Source organism: Sorex fumeus, unplaced genomic scaffold (assembly GCF_029834395.1).
Source record: "Sorex fumeus unplaced genomic scaffold, SorFum_2.1 ptg000024l, whole genome shotgun sequence".
In the NCBI taxonomy this organism is placed as follows: Eukaryota; Metazoa; Chordata; class Mammalia; order Eulipotyphla; family Soricidae; genus Sorex; species Sorex fumeus.
Window position 1 is genome coordinate 16,585,144 of NW_026606081.1, and position 17,837 is coordinate 16,602,980.

Genomic DNA, 17,837 nt, shown 5'->3' on the forward strand with positions numbered 1-17,837 from the left:
AGGGATCACTCCTGGCAGGCATTGGAGGACCATACAAGGTGCTGGGGATCGAACCTGGGTCAGCTGCTTGCAAGACAAATGTCCTACCCACTATGCTATCTATCTCGTTCAACCTTTTTAGGCTCCTTTTCTTTGTTGCTCGTCCCTTGAGAATGAGACGAAGCATGAAGTAAAGGTCCATGTGGTGGCATGTGAAAATAGAGAATTAGTCAATATTGCCCCGCAAAGTTCAGCTTTATGTATTTTTAAGCTGTGTGGTTCATGTCGTTTGAGGTTTTCTTGACAGTGCCTGCCAACTTTGGGACTTTCTCCCAGTCACCTTCAGCTTTCAGTTTGTTGATCTTTCTCTTGAGTTAAACTGCTGAGGATTCAGAAGATCAGACCAGGCTGCCACGTCTCGCTGACACCAGACTGTCCTCATGCCTCCTCCACGCCCCCTGCCCGCACAGCCTGGTTCCACGTGGGTGGATCCGTCTCTGCTGCCTGTCACCGTCTCTTTGCTTCCCCCGAACATCCTGGCTCACATGTCACAGCTATCCTCACCTGCCCGGCCCCCAGCACCCTCCTTGATTTGTCTCTGTCTCCACGCCCCTCCTGGGACCTCCTTCCTTCCCGTCCCTGCACTGAACACAGCCATGGGAGGGCAGACCTGCCGTGTGCGAAGGCTCATCCCTGCTCCCGAGGGACTCAGGGTGAGCCGGCAGGGACCCAGGAGCACCCACGACAGTCTGGATGGACACTTGTGGTGGAACCTCAGGAAATGCCTCTGCTTGCTTGGCCCTCCTTTCTCTTGGTTGCTGTGGATGATGGCCTTGAACTGGTCTGAGGTGCTCCTGGGGGTCGCCCCCTCATCCGTCCCCTTGGTCAGGGTTGCCTCCTTGGCCCACAACTGGCCGTGCCACAGGGTCACACTCAACAGTGGCCTCAGGCTGCCAGGCGGGCACTCTGCCACCCGGTTTCCCCAGGGCCCGAGGAATTCTGGGTGAAAGGGAGGTCGTGACTGAAACTTGTCCCGCTTGTGCCAGGCTAGGGTGGGACAGCTGGACTGGCTTCACTGGGTCTCAGACTTCCAAGTGCCTCAGATGGGATCGGACTTTATGGAAAGACGCACCCACCACCAGTCATTTCCAGGCCCATGGCAATGGTCAGCCCGTACAGCAGCTCTGCCCATAGAGTTGCTTAGCCACGCACAGTGAATAAAATTAGAAAAGAGAAAAGTATCTATTAAAAGCATCCTGATGTATATTTTCCCATTTCTAATCATGCATACACAGTTCATATATAGATCCTTTTCTGTCATTGATTTTCCAAAAATATTTACTCCAATATTTGTCTTCTTTCCTTCATTAATATATTTATTATTACAAGCCTGCTTTTGCTTGCTTTCTTTGGCATAGCTTATATTTTCTGGTTCTTTTATACTCCTCTAACTTTTTTCATTAATGAGCATATATCTTGCAAGGTTCAGATGGCAGCAACTGTCATCTTCAATTTTTCAGCCGAGGGAAGGAAAGCTGAGCGGGGAATGATTGAGGCCGGTATTGACTCAGGTGCTCTTGATGAGCCGTCGCAGTGCCCAGGGGCGGGAGACAATCCGATGATTTGCCTTTCTGAAGACACCCGCTGGAGCCCCGAGAATGGATTCTGCTCGGTAGCATGATTTAATTGTATTTCTATCTACTCATTTATTCATCAAATATTTATTGAGCTTATTCAGATTTTGTGATAGCTTTTAGAAATACAAAAAAAAAATATGAAAAAGCCGGCCGCCTGCGTTCAAGGACACTGAAGGTGAGGCAGAGATGCAGAGTGAGGCAGAGATGGGGGTGCCGGGAGGGCGGGAGTTTTACGGGTTTGATTTTATGTTTTTTTTTTTACATGTTCAAGGGAGAGCATAGGCTTGATGAGCCAGGGCTCCTATTGTTTATTTTTAATTTTTTTAATCTATGTTTTAGTCGAATCACCATGAGAAGGAGGTAGTTTCTTTGCTTTAAGAGCACAGACACCTCCCCTAGCACCAAGATTCAGAAAGGTCATTTTATTCATTTCCATGCACATATTCTCTTCTCCTTTCACGTGTCAGTCCCTGGGGGACTACCATCACAGGGCTGTTTCCCAGCTCCTGGGAGCATTGGTCTCCTGGGGCACCAGGATGCCTCCCTTGTACTGCACAAGGGCCAGGAGAGACCCAGGCAGTCTGCAGATGTGTGAGACGTGAGCTGGGACTCGCAGGAGTGGCCACGGGACTCCAGCAAAGGCAGGACCAGAGGAGCGGGCACCTGGTGGTCGTTACCCACACCCAGGGGCAGGGCGGTGTGGGTTGGAACCGAGGTACAGGGAGCAAATGCTCACGAGCCCCCACTTCTAGACTCACTTCCGATCAGTGAGCTCACTTCCGGTCCATAAACTCACTTCCGATCAACAAGCTCACTTCTGATCAACTCACTTTCGATCGACCAACTCACTTCTGATCAATAAACTCACTCCGAACAACTCACTTTCAATTGATGAACTCACTTCCGATCAATGAACTCACTTCCTCCTGCAGCTGGCTGCCCTTCCCTGCTTCCTAGAGGAAATGTTGGGCAGAGGGTCAAAGAGCCCATCGGGCGTCATATTCCAGGGAGAGGACTGACCAGGGCATGAGTGCAGGTCGCCTCACCTCAAAGCCTATGTGTCCTGCCCTCTGTAGACATGTGTCCACCACAGAGGTTCTGCACAGGGACTTGGGTTTCGTTCGATCGAGAAGCCATCGAGTGTTTGTCATGACGAGAGGCTGTAAGCAGGGAGAAACGCCCAGTGACAGAGCAGGTGCCTGGCACATTCATGCATGTCCATGTACCCCACCCCCAGCTACCCCAGTCCCACCTGGCCACTGCCAGGCCCCCTCTCCAGGGCGAGTATCGCTGTCAGGGGGTCTCAGGCCCCCCAAGCTTGGCTGGGTGTGACTCCCACCGGTAAAAAGATCCAGAGTTAGGATTTTAATTTTAAACCCACATGGCATTTGGAAGACGGATTAAAAGGAGGTGACCTTAGGCAAAGAGGGCCAGAGAGAGGGACAAACAGCACCCATAGTCCATAAAGGAGAGAATGAGGTGCTGGCATCGGGCAGGGGGCGGAACGGGTTCAAGAGGGGATTTGTGGAACTCAGGGGGCGTTCAAAGATGGAGAGGTAAAGAAGGAAGAAGGAGTCTTCTCAAATCCGTATTTCTGTCTTGGTAAGTGGGTTGAAGTTTGTGATAGAATGATGACCGGTACCTACAGGTGCACATATATGTGTGTATAGGAAGATTTCTCCCCTTGCCATCCCTATGTTCTCAGAGACACCTTTCCTGTGAAGTCTGAGATGTCCAGTTAAACCCTTACAATGCCACATGTAGCATAAGGGTGAGGGTATGCTCCTCCCTTAAAGTCTGTCGTTTCAGACTCTGAAGTCTCATGTCCCATTGGCTTAGCGGTCGCAGCAAATGCCTTTCTTGGGCCATATTTAGAGTTCATGTTAACCAGTTTAGTTAGCATTTGTGTAATAGACTCTGATAACCTTTTTCATGGATTTGCAATATGGGAAAGATGATCTTCTTCCCTCAGTAACACTGCTAAGTAAATTCTGAGTTTACACAGGCAATATAATATGGGTTTAATATATTTTTGTTTTGTTTAATAAATTTATTTTTGAAAAAAAAAATTGTGACATTCTAGCTTAACATGCACCATCCATGCAGGCTCTGAGGCAGAACTGCAAATTTAGAGAATGCAGAATCATGCTACTCTCAGCCAGACTTCTCTGCCCATAAACAGAGTCCCATGAATTTGGAGTTCAGTCACGTGGGATAATGCCAATGTCAGTGAGACTCACTGCAGCAAAAATTGTACAGAAGATGTTTCATTTTTGTGCCTCCAGACAGAATTCAGTGAATAGTGAAATCGCATTCAAAGCAGTCTAATAAAAACTAGAGTGTGTTTTTCTAACATTATGATTATTTTCTTCACAAAGTAACATCATCTATGCAAAATCTAACTGATCTCCTAAAATTAATTTGCGAAGAACTGTGCATGCATCACATCAAAGTTCTTACCTGGTTGTCACGGAAGTCCAGAGAGTTTGTAGCCAATTCTATCCTTGCTCTGTGACTGCCATTTCTTGGAGCAGTGGCTGTTTGCTTGGAAAAGCTTCATGCGATGCTCAGGATTAGAACCCATACTGTGGTCTCTCCAGCTAATCTGTTCTTTCTGTGAAATGCCCCAAACCAGTTCCTCCCCAGCCCAGACACACTTCTCCTTCAGATGAAACCACTGTGCGAAGTGCAACCTTCCTCACTGTGTACAAGCAGAGGTCGCAGAGGTCACGGAAGCTCTTTGCTCTTATCTCCATGAAAGCAGAACTCCACCAGCGAGCTTGCTGGAGGGTGCAGTCTAGGGAGAAAAGTGGTGGAAGCACAGATGCCTTGGCTTGTGGGCTTATTTATTTGTTTATAAATTTGATACCATTGTGATTTTAATGTTTTTAGTTTTTAGTTTTCTTTTCAGCAGAGCCCAGCCCCACCTTTTTTTTTTTAACTCTGCATTTGCTTTATAGCTTTTTCTTCCTTCCCAATTTCAGGAAACCCCCAGAAAGAAAAAGTGGACAAAGCAACATTTAAGGAAGCAGTGAGATGAAAGTCTCTTTTACCCCTTTTCTTTTTCTCTTTCTTTTGTAATTTTCCAATATCCGTCCCTTCATCAGTGTACATTTCCCACCACCAATATCTCCAGTCTCCCTCCTGCCCAGATGTTTCCATCTGCCTCTATGGCAGGTTCTCCCTCTCACCTCTTCTCCTCTTTTCTCTCTCTCTCTCTCTCTCTCTCTCTCTCTCTCTCTCTCTCTCTCTCTCTCTCTCTCTCTCTCTCTCCTCCCCTTAATCCCCCACTTTTGTTCAGGTATTCCAAATCTTAATTCAACCTTGGGAGATTATAGCAATCTAGAAACATCCATTTCTTCAAGGTTCTTTTGTTTCATGGCATAAAGATTCTCAAAGTTATCTCTAATGATTCTTTGAATTTCTGTGGTTTCTGCTGTGATGTCCCCTCTTTCATTTCTGATTCGGTTTATCGGAATTTTCTGTCTCTCTTTTTCTGAGTCTTGCTAGTGGTTTGTGATATTGTTTTTTTTTTTTTTTCAAAGAACCGTCTCTTGGTTTCATTGATTATTTAGATTAATTTTTTTAAGATTCCATCTCATTCATTTCTGCTGTAAGTTTTTTTTTTTTTATTTCCTTCCTCCTGCCTGGTTTTGGCTCCTTCTGTTGGTCATTTTCTAAGATCTTAAGCTGTGAAGTCAAGTTATTGATGTGAGCCCTTTCTTCCTTCCTGATGACTGGAGAGCTCTAAACTTTCCTCTTAACTCTGCTTTTGCTGTGTCCCACAAGTTCTGGTAGCCATGCCCTCACTTTGTTTTGTTTTTTTTTTTGTTTCCAGAGGAAATCAAAAGGTTCCTGAAAACAGGCTTGCTGGTTTTAAAGCTCTTTAATTTCTGAGTGTTTGGGTAAACTTACTCCTAACATTAAAAAATTAAAATTTATAATGCTTCCTCTTTTGTTAGAAACCATAAGCCAATAAAGTTTAGTCATTTTCCATTTCTGTTTAATCTCTCATGAAATAAGAGAACAATTGCTTTACTACTAAAGAGCATATCACGATCATGATCATCCTGTTGTTCGTGAATTGCCTCCAGCAGGCACTAGTAACGTCTCCTTCGCCCTAGCCCTGAGATTATAAAAAGTGCCACATTCAAGGCTCTTTCAGGGTTAGGAGAATGAGACCCATCATTGTTAATGGTATTTGGCATATTGGGTACACCACGAGGAGTTTGCCAGACTCTGCCGTGTGGGCAAGTTACATTCGGTAGCCTGCCAGGTTGTCCAAAACAAGAATGAGATAATAACATGTTGCTTCCGGGAGCTGGGTTTTATAGTCTCTGGGTCTTGGCCATTGATGGGATTACACAGCACGGGGGCGGGGTGGGGGGGCACTTGGTGGGTGTGACCCCCGCCTACTGGAAGATGGAGAATCTGGGTGGAGGATGTTCTGCCCCGATCCAAGCAGGCTTGGAGATCTCAGTCCCGGGACCTGCATGCCTTTGTTACTCTGCCGGTACCTTCATGTATGTGGAGAGTGGTCTCAGCATGGTTGTGGCTGGTTCCGGAGGTCCTCAGCTGCCGGGGCTCTGCTCCGGGTGGAGAGGGAAACTCAACCCACCTCCCTCCACGGGGCCCCAGTGAGGACAGCCAGGCACGGGGTCAGGAGACTCTGCGCTGTTCTCTTCCAGGAGCTGGGTTTTATAGTCTCTGGGTCTTGGCTGTTGATGGGATTACATGGCGCTGGGGGCCGATGGAGAGGTAAACAAATTCAATAATAACTTGATGGGTCCCAGAGTGATAGTACAGCAGGTAGAGCTCTTATCTTGCATGGGGCCAACCCAGGTTCCATCCCCAGAGTCCTATCTGGTCCCCTGAGCTCGAGGAGTGATCCCTGAGCACAGAGCCAGGAGTAACTCCTGAGCATCACTGGATGTGTTCCAAAAACAAAGCTGTGTATTTACTAAAGGGCAGCAATGTTGTATCTCTCCTGCCACTTACATTCAGTGGTCTCCGCTTCCCCCACCCCGGGGAGGCCAAGGGCCATGGGTAGGCAAAGGAAGGAAGGAGGACCAGGCTGGTCCTCAGTTGCAGTTTTAAAAAATAGGACATAGGGCACAAGAAAATAGAAGGTCACTGACACTCAGATTCCGGTTGAGCATAATTGTTTTCAAAATAAGTCTGATAAGTGATCTATATACTTTGTTCTCTCCTGTCTTCAGACTCTGCGCCAGGCTATGGGGCGGGTGAGAGCCCTCCCCACCCCAAGGGACCCAGCCCCAGCAGCCGACCTCTACTGCCCAACCACCGCCACACTCCAGGCCACTTTCCGAACACATTATAAGACACTTCCTACCTATTTATGCCTCCCAGAGAGCCCGGCAAGCTACTGAGAGTATCCCGCCCACATGGGCAGAGCCTGGCAAGCTCCTTGTGGCTTATTCGATATTCCAAATACAATAATGGCAACAGGTCTCATTCCCCTGGCCCTGAAAGAGCCTCCAGTCATTGGGAAAAGATGAGTAAGAAGAGACTGCTAAAATCTCGGGGCTGGGAGGAATAGAGATGTTACTGGCGCCCGCTCAAGTAATTCGATGATCAGTGAGATGACAGTGATACAGTGACAGTGATACAGTCCTCTCCTGTCTAGAAATTCTATAACAGAACTGAGAAGAGGGTCAATACGATAATAATTAGGCTTGATTTTGAAAACTTACTAAAAATGTTTTCAATCAGGTGAATTTTGGAAGTCCTAAGTTCTCCATTTTGGATCAGTAAATTGCCAGATTTAGTCAGTGTTAAGTAGGATCCATGTTGGATTGCATTTCCTTTGAGGAAGAGGGGGTCCCTCTCCCTCTGACAGAGCATGGGGGTGCTGTGCACAGTCCTTTAGTCCTTCCCTGGCCCAGCTTGGGCCCTGTGACATCAGCCACCACCCGATTTTCCTAGTTTGGAGTCTTTAACTCCTTCCTCCTTCATGACAAAAACATTTTCAGCTTGGTTGGTTTATCTCAGGAAGCATTAAGTATACTCTTCATTCATCTCTGAGACCCTAATTTCCTCTCAACCACTCATATAGAATGTTAAACCATCGATGCATTTGGGGTTTTGGATTTTTTTTGTTTGTTTGTTTTGGTTGGGGCCATACCAAGCAGCTGCTCAGGGCTTACTCCCGGCTCTGTGTTCAGGGATCACTTCTGGCAGGCTCAGGGAACCATGTGCAGTGCCAGGGATCAAACCCAGGTTGGCTGAGTGCAAGAGAAGCATCCTACCTACTGTATTATCATTCCGGCCCCTATAATGTTAGTTAAGTTGTAGAAATTAAAAGTAAATTGGAACTATAAGACCAATTAGTGGTCACCTGTGGGGACTGTCAGCCACCTGCATAAAGATGGACACAGGAGTCAGTGTGTGATGAGTGAACTCTCAGTGGGGTAATTACTGTCGCACATACACATATTAAGTTTCACTGATGAGTGTTTGAAACTTCTTTCATGTTAGAATGCAACATTCCTTCAATTTAAAAAAAAAATTAAATGAATTGTTCCAAAAGCTCAGTGTATTTTAGACCCAACTTCTTTAAGTACTATCTATCCCAAGAGTGCAATCTCTCTCACATTACCTGAGTGGTAATTAATGCAGTCCATGGGGTAATTATACATGAAGAACGTGAAGTGAGTGTAAAGAGGGTGGCTTTATAGTCGTTTGCCTCAGGAACAGCTGCCTCATCTCTCTGACCATCTCTTTCTTACATCAATACGTCCAGAGTAAACCATGAAGGAAGAACAAACAGCTCCTCAGCCACTTGAGATGAGACAGAGGTTCCTTCCCTTCGCGATTAGTTGGTATCAGAAGCCTGGGGATTTCCTGGCTGGTTACAGTCTGTTTCTAAAACATCCTCAGTAGATATTTGTGTGCTTTGTGTTGTGTGTGTGTATGTGTTTCAGTCAAGAGAATCCATCTCCTTAAATGACCTGAAGTCGGAGGTGTCACCCCGGATTTCAGCAGAGGACTTGATCGACCTGTGTGAGCTCTCGGTGACAGGACACTTCAAAACAGCCCCCAAGAAGACCAAGTCCAGTAAGCCAAAGCTCCTGGTGGTCGACATCCGGAATAATGAAGAGTATCCTTTCCGCAGGGGCTTCGAGGGGAGGGTGGCGTTCATTCTCCTGTCATCTCCACCCCATGGAAGGGAGGTCGGTGAGAAGCAGTGACCGTAGCTGGAGTCGCTCAGAACTCAAGTGTCCAAGGAACACTCTCACTGGGTGCCCGGCGGGCTCAGGGAACATCAGATAACCACTTCCTGCTCCAGAGACCTTCAAAGGGTTTCCGAAGAGCACCAGAATTGGGGGTATTTTCTTGCGTATTTTGTTTCTCTGGCTGTCACTGTCTTGAGTGCATTTGAGTCTTTCTGGTAGCTAATCATCGCTGTCATATGCTCCCATGGCGTGTCAGATGCAGGCCCCCGAGCTGCTGACTGTTAATCTCTCCATCCCTCGCTCTGATAAAGAATGAAGAAAGGCTGAAACCAGATAGCTACCTGGCGTGTTCCTTGAAGCAAGTGGCTAGCTGGTCTCTAGTAGAGCTCTTAAGTAAAAGGGAGTTCACAGAAACAAGACTTTCTCAACCTAGGCTGCACACTGCAGTGTGCACTCTGACCCTGAACCTCGTCCCAGACCCACAGGGACCCCTGTTCATTCCAGGCTGAGTGTTCCGATGCTCTGGCACATTTCTGCAAATCTTAGCATAGACAGATCTCTACATCCAAGGAAGATTGATTTCAGACATTCAGTAACAAAATCAGAATACTCTGTGGTGGGATGCATGTTAGAAAATGGTCCTTTCCTACAATAATGACCTAATCATAGGATTTAATCAAAATGCATTTCAAATTTTTTTAAATATTTCTACAAAATTAACACTGATACTGGTATTCTAACAAGTTACAAATTGAAATCAATTGAAATCCTTATAATATTTTTAGTAGAATTATTTTTAGAGGATAATTTACTTTCAATCACCATGAATGTTTGCAATTTAAGTTCTGCCTGCAACATATTAGTTTACTAATATGTAGAATGAATAAATCCAGTTTAATAAATAAATACATAGTGCCAGTACGTTTAAAAATTATTTTATCTCTCTCTTACTAACAAAATGCAGTCCTCTGCAGTGGAATAAAAAGAAGTTTCCCATCTCCAAAGGAAATAAGTTGTTTTGGAGTGCTTAAAAATTTTTTCTAAATTTTTATAATATAAAAAGTCTATTTTTATAGACCTAAATGGGAAAATGTTCTTCAATATGGTTCTTACATATAGGCAGAATTTTTCTTTTCCTGATACATGTCTTCTAAAGACTAAATGTCTAAGATTCAACTTTTGTTTTTGACCCAGACAAAATAATGACTGTCAGCGGTAGGGCGTTTGCCTTGCACGCAGCCAACATGGCCGACCTGAGTTCGATTTCTCCGCCCCTCTCGGAGAGCCCGGCAAGCTACCGAGAGTATCTCGCCCACACAGCAGAGCCTGGCAAGCTACCCGTGACGTATTCGATATGCCAAACAACAAAGTCTCCAATGGAGACGTTACTGGGCCCGCTCGAGCAAATCGATGATCAACGGGAGGGCCTTTACTTTACTTTTACTTTGAAAGAAAGGGAGGCATAACCCAGGGCCCCCCGTGCATGTGGAGAAGAACTCTCATACGTCGGCCCTTCTAAATTCTCCTTGAAGGCCTTCTATTGGGAGGGGATGGGTCACACCCAGCTCAGGGGTTGCTGCTACTTTTTACTTCACAACTTTCATGAAATAACTCCCCCCAAAGCTCTGTACTCAGGAGTCATTCCTAGCAGTGCTCAGGGATCTGTATAGGATGCCGGGGTTGGAACTGCCTTTCCTCCATGCAAGGCAAGCACCCTGCCCACTGGACTCGCCTACCAGAAGACATAAGGTGGGAGCAGTGTGTGCAAGTGTTTTAGTTGGGGCTGTCAGGGCACAGGGGTCTTCTGGTGAATGAAGAGCAGGGGACGCATCCTGCTGGGCATGACAAAGTGTGAACAGTGGGGGGAATGTCACAGGGCCAGGGGCTGTGTGCTGCCCTGTGGCCTCAGAGGCAGGGATGCTCCTAGAAGCTCTCATGTGAGATGGGCATCCGATACCTGCCATTACTCATATCCCTGCAACTTCAGGCGTTCCGAGTACCGGGTGTAAGGGGTGCAAGGGGAGAGTGCTGAACCCTGAGATGCTGCTAAAGCCTGATCACTTGGAGCCTGGTCTTAAATATTCCCAGTCAGAAAACAAATACCCTAAAACAGGCATTAGTCTTCTTTAAATTTTGTAAATCATGTATGTCTGTATTTTTTTATGTTTTTTTTTTTCTGTGCTGCACATCTGTCCTAGAGTCCCATGTGCAATGTGGATTGAGCTGCCTGCGTGGCTCTGAGTTCGTGGCTGGGTGTCACCTTTGAAGAGAATGCCCCCTGTGAGGAGATGCACATCTGCCACCTGAGGGAACTTCCCCGAAGCCCAGCAGGGCCAAGGGTGGGACACCAGACAGGAAAGCTGGAGGGGCGTGGAGACAGATCCCCCCCCCACCCCACCCTGGCAATGCAGACTTGCTCCCAACTTCCACATTAACCAGGAACGCTGGACACAGAACAGTCCCAACCCTGAACAGAGTCGGCAGCTGATATCAGATGCCAGCGCCATGTCAAAATCATATTTTACTTTCCATTCTTTTTTTAATTTCAGACAGAAACATGGAATTAAAACTGAGGTAAAGATTCCACCCAGATATATTTGTTTCATACAGTATGGGGATTTTGGAGTAGACAATTGCTGTACTTTTTAAATACTCACTACAAAGTGTTTCTTATGTAGTGGCAAAGTTTTATTAGTGTTAATAGTTACAGAGATAAATAAACAAGCCAAACTGTTGTTTCTTTAACTTTAATAGTTCTAAATATTTAGGGTTTCAGATTTCCTGGAGTCCATATTAAGAGTAATATTAGGCATGTAAATGAGGGTTTAACGGGTGTTTTCTATAAACAGAAGACTTGGAAGGAATGTTACTCTCATTTGCTTGGAGTTGGGGCTGATATTTTTTCAGCTTTATTTGTAAAAATCTTGCCCTTTTTTTCTTTTAATGTCAGAAGCTGTAGTCAGCTATAGCAAGGATAATATCAAACTTGAATTACTTTTTTTAATTTGAAAAATGTGTAAACTCAGTTGTTTTCATTATCATCCCTATCCTTGCTTCATCCTCAGTAAACCCCAGACTCTGTGTCCTGTAAAACTAAATCTTTCATTAAAAAAAATATAGTGACTTGAAGCTATCTTGTACCTAGAGCAAGACAGATAGTAAAGGTGGGCAGTGAGGTGTTTTCCGTCCCACTCTGGTAGGTTCATGCTCCGGGTGTGCTCCAGTCTCTGAAGGACTGTGTGACGAGGGGGCTGCAGCCAAGGACAACCCTGGTGCCACGATTAGTCACTGTGAGGAGACTGGGACCTGCCAAGAGACCCTGTGTGGGGATGGGGTGAATGGCTGAGGGGCCTTGCTGAGGGCCCTGTGTGGGGATAGGGTGAGTGACTGAGTAGATCTGCTGAGGGGCCTGTGTGGGGGTGAGTGACTGTGAGGGGACTGAGGGGCCTGTGTGGAGTTGGTGGCTGTGAAGGCACTTACTGAGGGACCCTGCTGCATGTAGCATGTGAACTGCGGGGAGGCTGGAAGATGAGAGCTGGGGAGGGGGGACCATGAGGTGAGGAGGTGGTGGGGAAGCTCCTAGGAGCACACAGGAGCACTGTAGGATGGGCTGAGAGGTTCTGTTTGATGCCCAAGGTGGGTGTGGGAGTCAGTTAGGCCTGCAGACACTTGTGTGAAGGTGGAGCAGGAGGGTCCAGAGAAGGGAAGATGCAGGGATGGAGTGGGAGGGTAGAGCTGACTGGCCTGCAACTCCCCAGGAACCTGTCTCTGTAGTTCCCTTGCCTCAGAAAGCCCAAGGAAGACACTCTCATGGCTCCTCTCCTCATGGAAGATTCTCCCATGGCTCCTCTCCCCAGGGAAGATGCTCCCATGGCTCCTCCCCTCAGGGAAGATGCTCCCAGGGCTCTTCTCCCCAGGGAAGATTGTCTCATGGTTCCTCTCCTCAGGGAAGATGCTCTCATGGCTCCTCTCCTCAGGAAAGACATTTCTATGGCTCGTTTCCCCGGGAAGATGCTCTCATGGCTCCTCTCCCCAGGGAAGATGCTCTCATGGTTCCTCTCCTCAGGGAGAACACCCTCATTGCTCCTCTCCTCAGGAAAGGCATTTCCATGGCTCGTCTCCCCCTGGGAAGACACTCTCATGGCTCTTCTCCCTCGGGAAGACACTCTTATGGCTCCTCTCCCCAGGGAAGATGCTCACATGGCTCCTCTCCTCAGAAAAGACGCTCTCATGGCTCGTCTCCTCAGGGAAGATGCTCTCATGGCTCCTCTCCTCAGGAAAGACATTTCCATGGCTCGTCTCCCCCCGGGAAGACACTCTCATGGCTTCACCTCAGGGAAGATTCTCTCATGGCTCCTCTCCTCAGGGAAGACACTCTCATGGCTCCTCTCCTCAGGGAAGCTGTTCCCATGGTTCCTCTCCACCTGCCCTCAGTGTGGGTCCACCAGGGCTCCTGCCTCAGGGGAGTGCACAGAGCAGCTGGCTGAACTGGCCTTTGGCATTCTTGCCTGAGACACCTGCCACCCTGGCCACCACATGGGCCGAAACTCACACAGCAGCAGAAACATCAACTTCCAGACACAGTCCTGGGCTCTGGGGCTGCAGAGAGGAGGGCTGCAGATTGAGTGCCTGGGAGGAAGCTGTGTGAGACTGGGGGCTTGTGAGCTCAAGGGCCACCAAGAGATGCTCGGGGGGGTGGGGTGGGGAGGGAAGGAGCGCCAGGACAATAAGGTGCCCAGCTCAGAAGGGCAGAGTCAGGTGGTTGTGTGGAGCTGGTGGCTGCGGTCCTTTCCTGGGGCCTGACCCAAGGAGCAGGGTCCCTCGGCCAGGACTCGTGAACCAGTGTTCTGTCTTTAGACTTTCTGACAGCACTGTGGATAAAATGGGCTCCCAAGGGAGAAGATGAAGTTCAGGGTTTAAAGGGGACAGCCACTGTCACCAGACTCAATGTGAAAACGGGTGGGCTTACTCTGGTTCCCTCTCGGGTGCATTGGTGATGGGTGACCTAGCCCCTCTGTGCTCTGTCCTGGGGGCTCCGGAGCCTGTCCAGGGCCGCGTCTGTGGGACTCACAGCGTTCTGTGCCTGCGGTGGCATGTTGATGCGAACACCAAGAGTCCAACGGCCCCGTCCAGTCCTACCACCGTAGGACAGGCCTGGGACAGGCTGTGTGCCAGGGGCCACCCAGGGCCGCCCCTGCTGCCTCGGCATCTGGAACTGCACACGGTGCAGAGCGGCCTCAGCCCAGCTGGGGTCAGGGCTCCGCTCCCCACCAGGCCGCCCCAGCGTTCCCACCCCAGGACGGGCTGGCCACAGCCCACGGCTCTGAACTGTCTGCCGTGTCACCTTCACTCTGTGTAGACACGCAGCGCTTGGTCCTCTTGGGAGACACACTCACCCTGCACTCGGTCACCTCTAACCCAGCAGCCTTGCAGGGGTCCTTCCCGGTGAGCTCAGCCCTCGTTTTCTCACAGAGACGTCCCCATGGTAGCGCCTGCTTTCAGAACCTCCTGGCCGTCTCTCCTGGAGGAGTTTCCGAGTTGTCCTCTCAAGACTCAGGCTGCTGTGGGGTTAACGCGTAGATCAGTCTGTCTTCTCTGCTGGCGCTTGTGGCCATCGTCCTCTTTCCAGCCAAAGCTCTGCACTCAAGCCTTTAATTTTACTGTAAATGGCCTTTAAATATTTCCCTATTCCTAAGCAATGGTAAGCCAATATGTGAGTCTGAATCCCAAATTAAAGGTCACATGAGGTCGCGAGAACCCTGCAGGACTCAGCAGTAACCTGTAGCCATCTCCGGCGTGCAGAGCGACAGCCGACTCGGGAGAAACAGGCCAGGGTGGCAGCTCTGTGGGGCTGAGGCCCCAGGCCAGACCCACTCTGCACCCCTGGGATAACCCTGGGGGCCCCCAGCAGCACTGGGCACCCCAGGCTGGGCCCCTCTGGGGAGGTTCTCAGTACCCACCCACAGCTCTGTGAAGAAAAGCCACAGCACTGCCGAGATCCTGACAGTTCTGTGCTGTCCTCTGTGGCACGGATGGCCTCCCGTGGACGAGCATCTGCGCTATCCCGTTTGGCCTCGAGATAGTGTCTGGACTCTGTGACCGCCAGAGTCATGCATGCCCATGGGCCTGTGTGATGACATGTCCACAACCCACCGGCCACCTGTGCGACCTTTGTGTCATTTTCTTGCCTTTCTCGCACCTGTTCTCGAGCAGTGCCAGCCTTCCCTCCCCCTGACAGTGCTCACGGGAGCACTGAGTGTCTGCTGACCTCGCTCCCTTGTTCCTCCCGACACGGAGAGTGTTTTCCTTAAGCGTGTCCCTGCCAGCTTTATCCGGGGCCACATCTCCGGTAGCGTCAACATCCCATTCAGCTCGGCCTTCACGGCGGAGGGGGAGCTGAGCCCCAGCCCGCACGCCGCTCTGCTGCCCAGCTTCCGCGGGAAGGTCATCGTCGTCGTGGGCCACGCGGGGCCACACATGGCACAGGTGAGTGTCCTGCCCGCGTCTCTCTCCCTGGGGTGGGCGTCAGAGGCGGAAGAGAGTTGGGGGGGACCTGGGCTGTTGCTGGGAACTGTGTTGTATGGGACCTGCTGTCTACACGTGCAGAATAGCTGCCAGCTGGGGGCCTGGGGCAGTGCCAGCTGTGGTGGGTCTTGTTGGCCATGTGGGTGCTGTGTGGCATGTTAAGGGGACCCTGGGAATAAGATCCTGCTTTCCCCTGGGAGGACGGCGTGGAACTGTCTAGGGGATCCGAGCAAGGGGAAACAGCAGGAGAGGGCAGATATGGCAGGCAAAGACGTTCTTTCTTAGAAAGTCAGATCAGAAGGAGACAGGCCAGCGGGAGGGGCCCGGAGAGTGGCCAGCAAGGGTGGCAGCCGAGGGGGTCACCCCCAGCACGAAGGCAGACCCTGACCGAGGCGGAGCACCCCCAGGGAGGCCAGCAGTGAGTGGAAGAGGGGAGGAGTGCACTCGGTGCTGTCAGCAGTGCCCAGACAGCCCTTTTCTCTGCCCTGTGGTTCCTCATGTCCGGACACACCCAGCAGTGACCACCAGAAATGTGTGCAGAGAAGAACTGCAAGCGTGCGGGTCACGGGGGTCCCGGACGCAAGGGTCCTGGTCACATAGGGGTGAGGTGAAGTAGGTTATTCATCAGTGGCTTTTGTCTCGTTCGGGAACATGCCCTTGGGTGTTTTTATCATAAGAAGGAGCTGAATTCTGTGAAATCCTTCTCTGCGTCCATGGATTAATGATCCTCCATGTTCCCTCTCTATGCCGTGAACGTGATGTGTTGCTTGATTCCTGTCAGTTTCTCATGGGTTCCCAGTGTGAGGTAAACTCGGTGGTGGCGTCTCATCCTCGAGACTCACTGCCAAGTCCAGCCCGCCAGAGTTTTGTTGACAGGTTTTTGCACCCGTGTCAAGTAGGAGGGTTGGTTTATGCCTCTCTGTTTCTGCAGCATCAGTGTCCGGCTGTGGTGGAAGCATTGTGCTGGCCTCCTGGTGTGGGCTAAGAGGAAATCCTCTCTCTTCAGTTTGTCAGGAGAATCTGAGAGGGATTGGGATTGATTCTAGCCAGAGCAATTGGGAAAGAAAAGGAAATAAAAATAGATACCAGGGCCTAGTTCACTGGCCTAAGCACCTGCCTCAGGCGAACACTCGCTCCCACACTGCCTTATGGGCTGAGCACTGTCCTTGGAGTCTGTCAGGTCAGCCTGGCGCTTGCCATCTCCTCACCAGGGCCACAGGCAGCTTCCCACACCCCCAGCAGCTGTGCCGGACAGTGTGACAGCAGGGAAGTGACAGATGTAAAACAAGAGTTTGTGTTGGTGTTCTCAGGCTGCCCTGGAAAGTCCCACCGGACTGGTGTTGAAATAATGAGTGTAGCCAAAGTAGAGAGAGAGAGTATTGTCCAAATTGTCTACCACACAGACAGGGGAAGGAGTGGAATGGGGGTGGGGAGTTACTGAGGATTTTGGTGGTGGGGTATGTGCACTGGTGAACGGATGGGTCTTTGATAATTGTATGATCGAAGTTCAAACATGAAAGCTTGTAACTATCTCATGGTGAATCAAAGAAAAAAAAGGGAGAAAAAAATAATAAAGTCCCACCCACAGGGCTGCTGGAGTGTTAGCACAGCGATAGGGCGTTCGCCTTACAAGCGGCCAACATGGCCGACCCGAGTTCGATTCCTCCGCCCCTCTCGGAGAGCCCGGCAAGCTACCGAGAGTATTCGATATGCCAAACACAGTAACAACAAAGTCTCCAATGGAGACGTTACTGGGCCCGCTCGAGCAAATCGACGATCAACGGGAGGGCCTTTACCTTACCTTTACCACCCACAGGGCGGCCCTCACTTTCAGACCATTAGCGGCCGTGTCCTGCTGAGTCTGGGTGGGTCTTTCCTCAGCATCTGAGAGCTTGTACCACAGCGATGGGCACCTCACCACAGCGCACTCCCTGCATGTGTCTCGCTCTGTGACTCTCGTATGCTGCTCCTGAGATTCAGGGCCCACGCCTTTCCAGTGTGGCCATACTCCAGCAGCAGGCCTCTGGTCAGTGAGGTCCATTCAGAGGCTCTGGAAACAGTGTGAGGGGACGTCACTCAACCCTGACGTAAAAGGTTGGACTCTGTTGGCTGTTGATATGATCTTATATCTAAACCCCACCAAGATCACATTCACATACACAACCTGTTAGAACCAATGAATGGACCGAGCAAAGTTATAGGATATACATCAACACAAGAAATCCATTGTATCTCTCTCTATATTCCAACAAGGAACAGTCCAAAAAAGAAATGAGAACAATCTCATTTTCTCTAGCATCAAAAAAGAGCAAAAATACGGCAGAATCACTATGACACTCCAGAAACTATACATTGTTACTGAAAATATTTCAAGAAGATCTCAGTGAATGGACAATCATTCTGTGCTCGTGGATCGATCAAAAGGTGTGTTAGTGCTGAGATGGCACTCCTGCCTGAAACAAGTACAGTTCCAGGGCAACAGCCCCTTTCAAATTCACAG

The 17,837-nt window shown here is 49.3% G+C and overlaps 1 protein-coding gene across 1 annotated transcript in view; it reads left to right on the top strand.

The window, feature by feature from the left end:
* Nucleotides 1-17,837, top strand: part of TBCK (TBC1 domain containing kinase) — a 169,397-nt gene that overhangs the window by 140,591 nt on the left and 10,969 nt on the right. The window contains exons 24-25 of the mRNA XM_056114054.1: nt 8,561-8,736; nt 15,139-15,298. Of these exons, the coding sequence (XP_055970029.1) occupies nt 8,561-8,736; nt 15,139-15,298 (336 nt within the window). The remainder of the gene's footprint in view (nt 1-8,560; nt 8,737-15,138; nt 15,299-17,837) is intronic.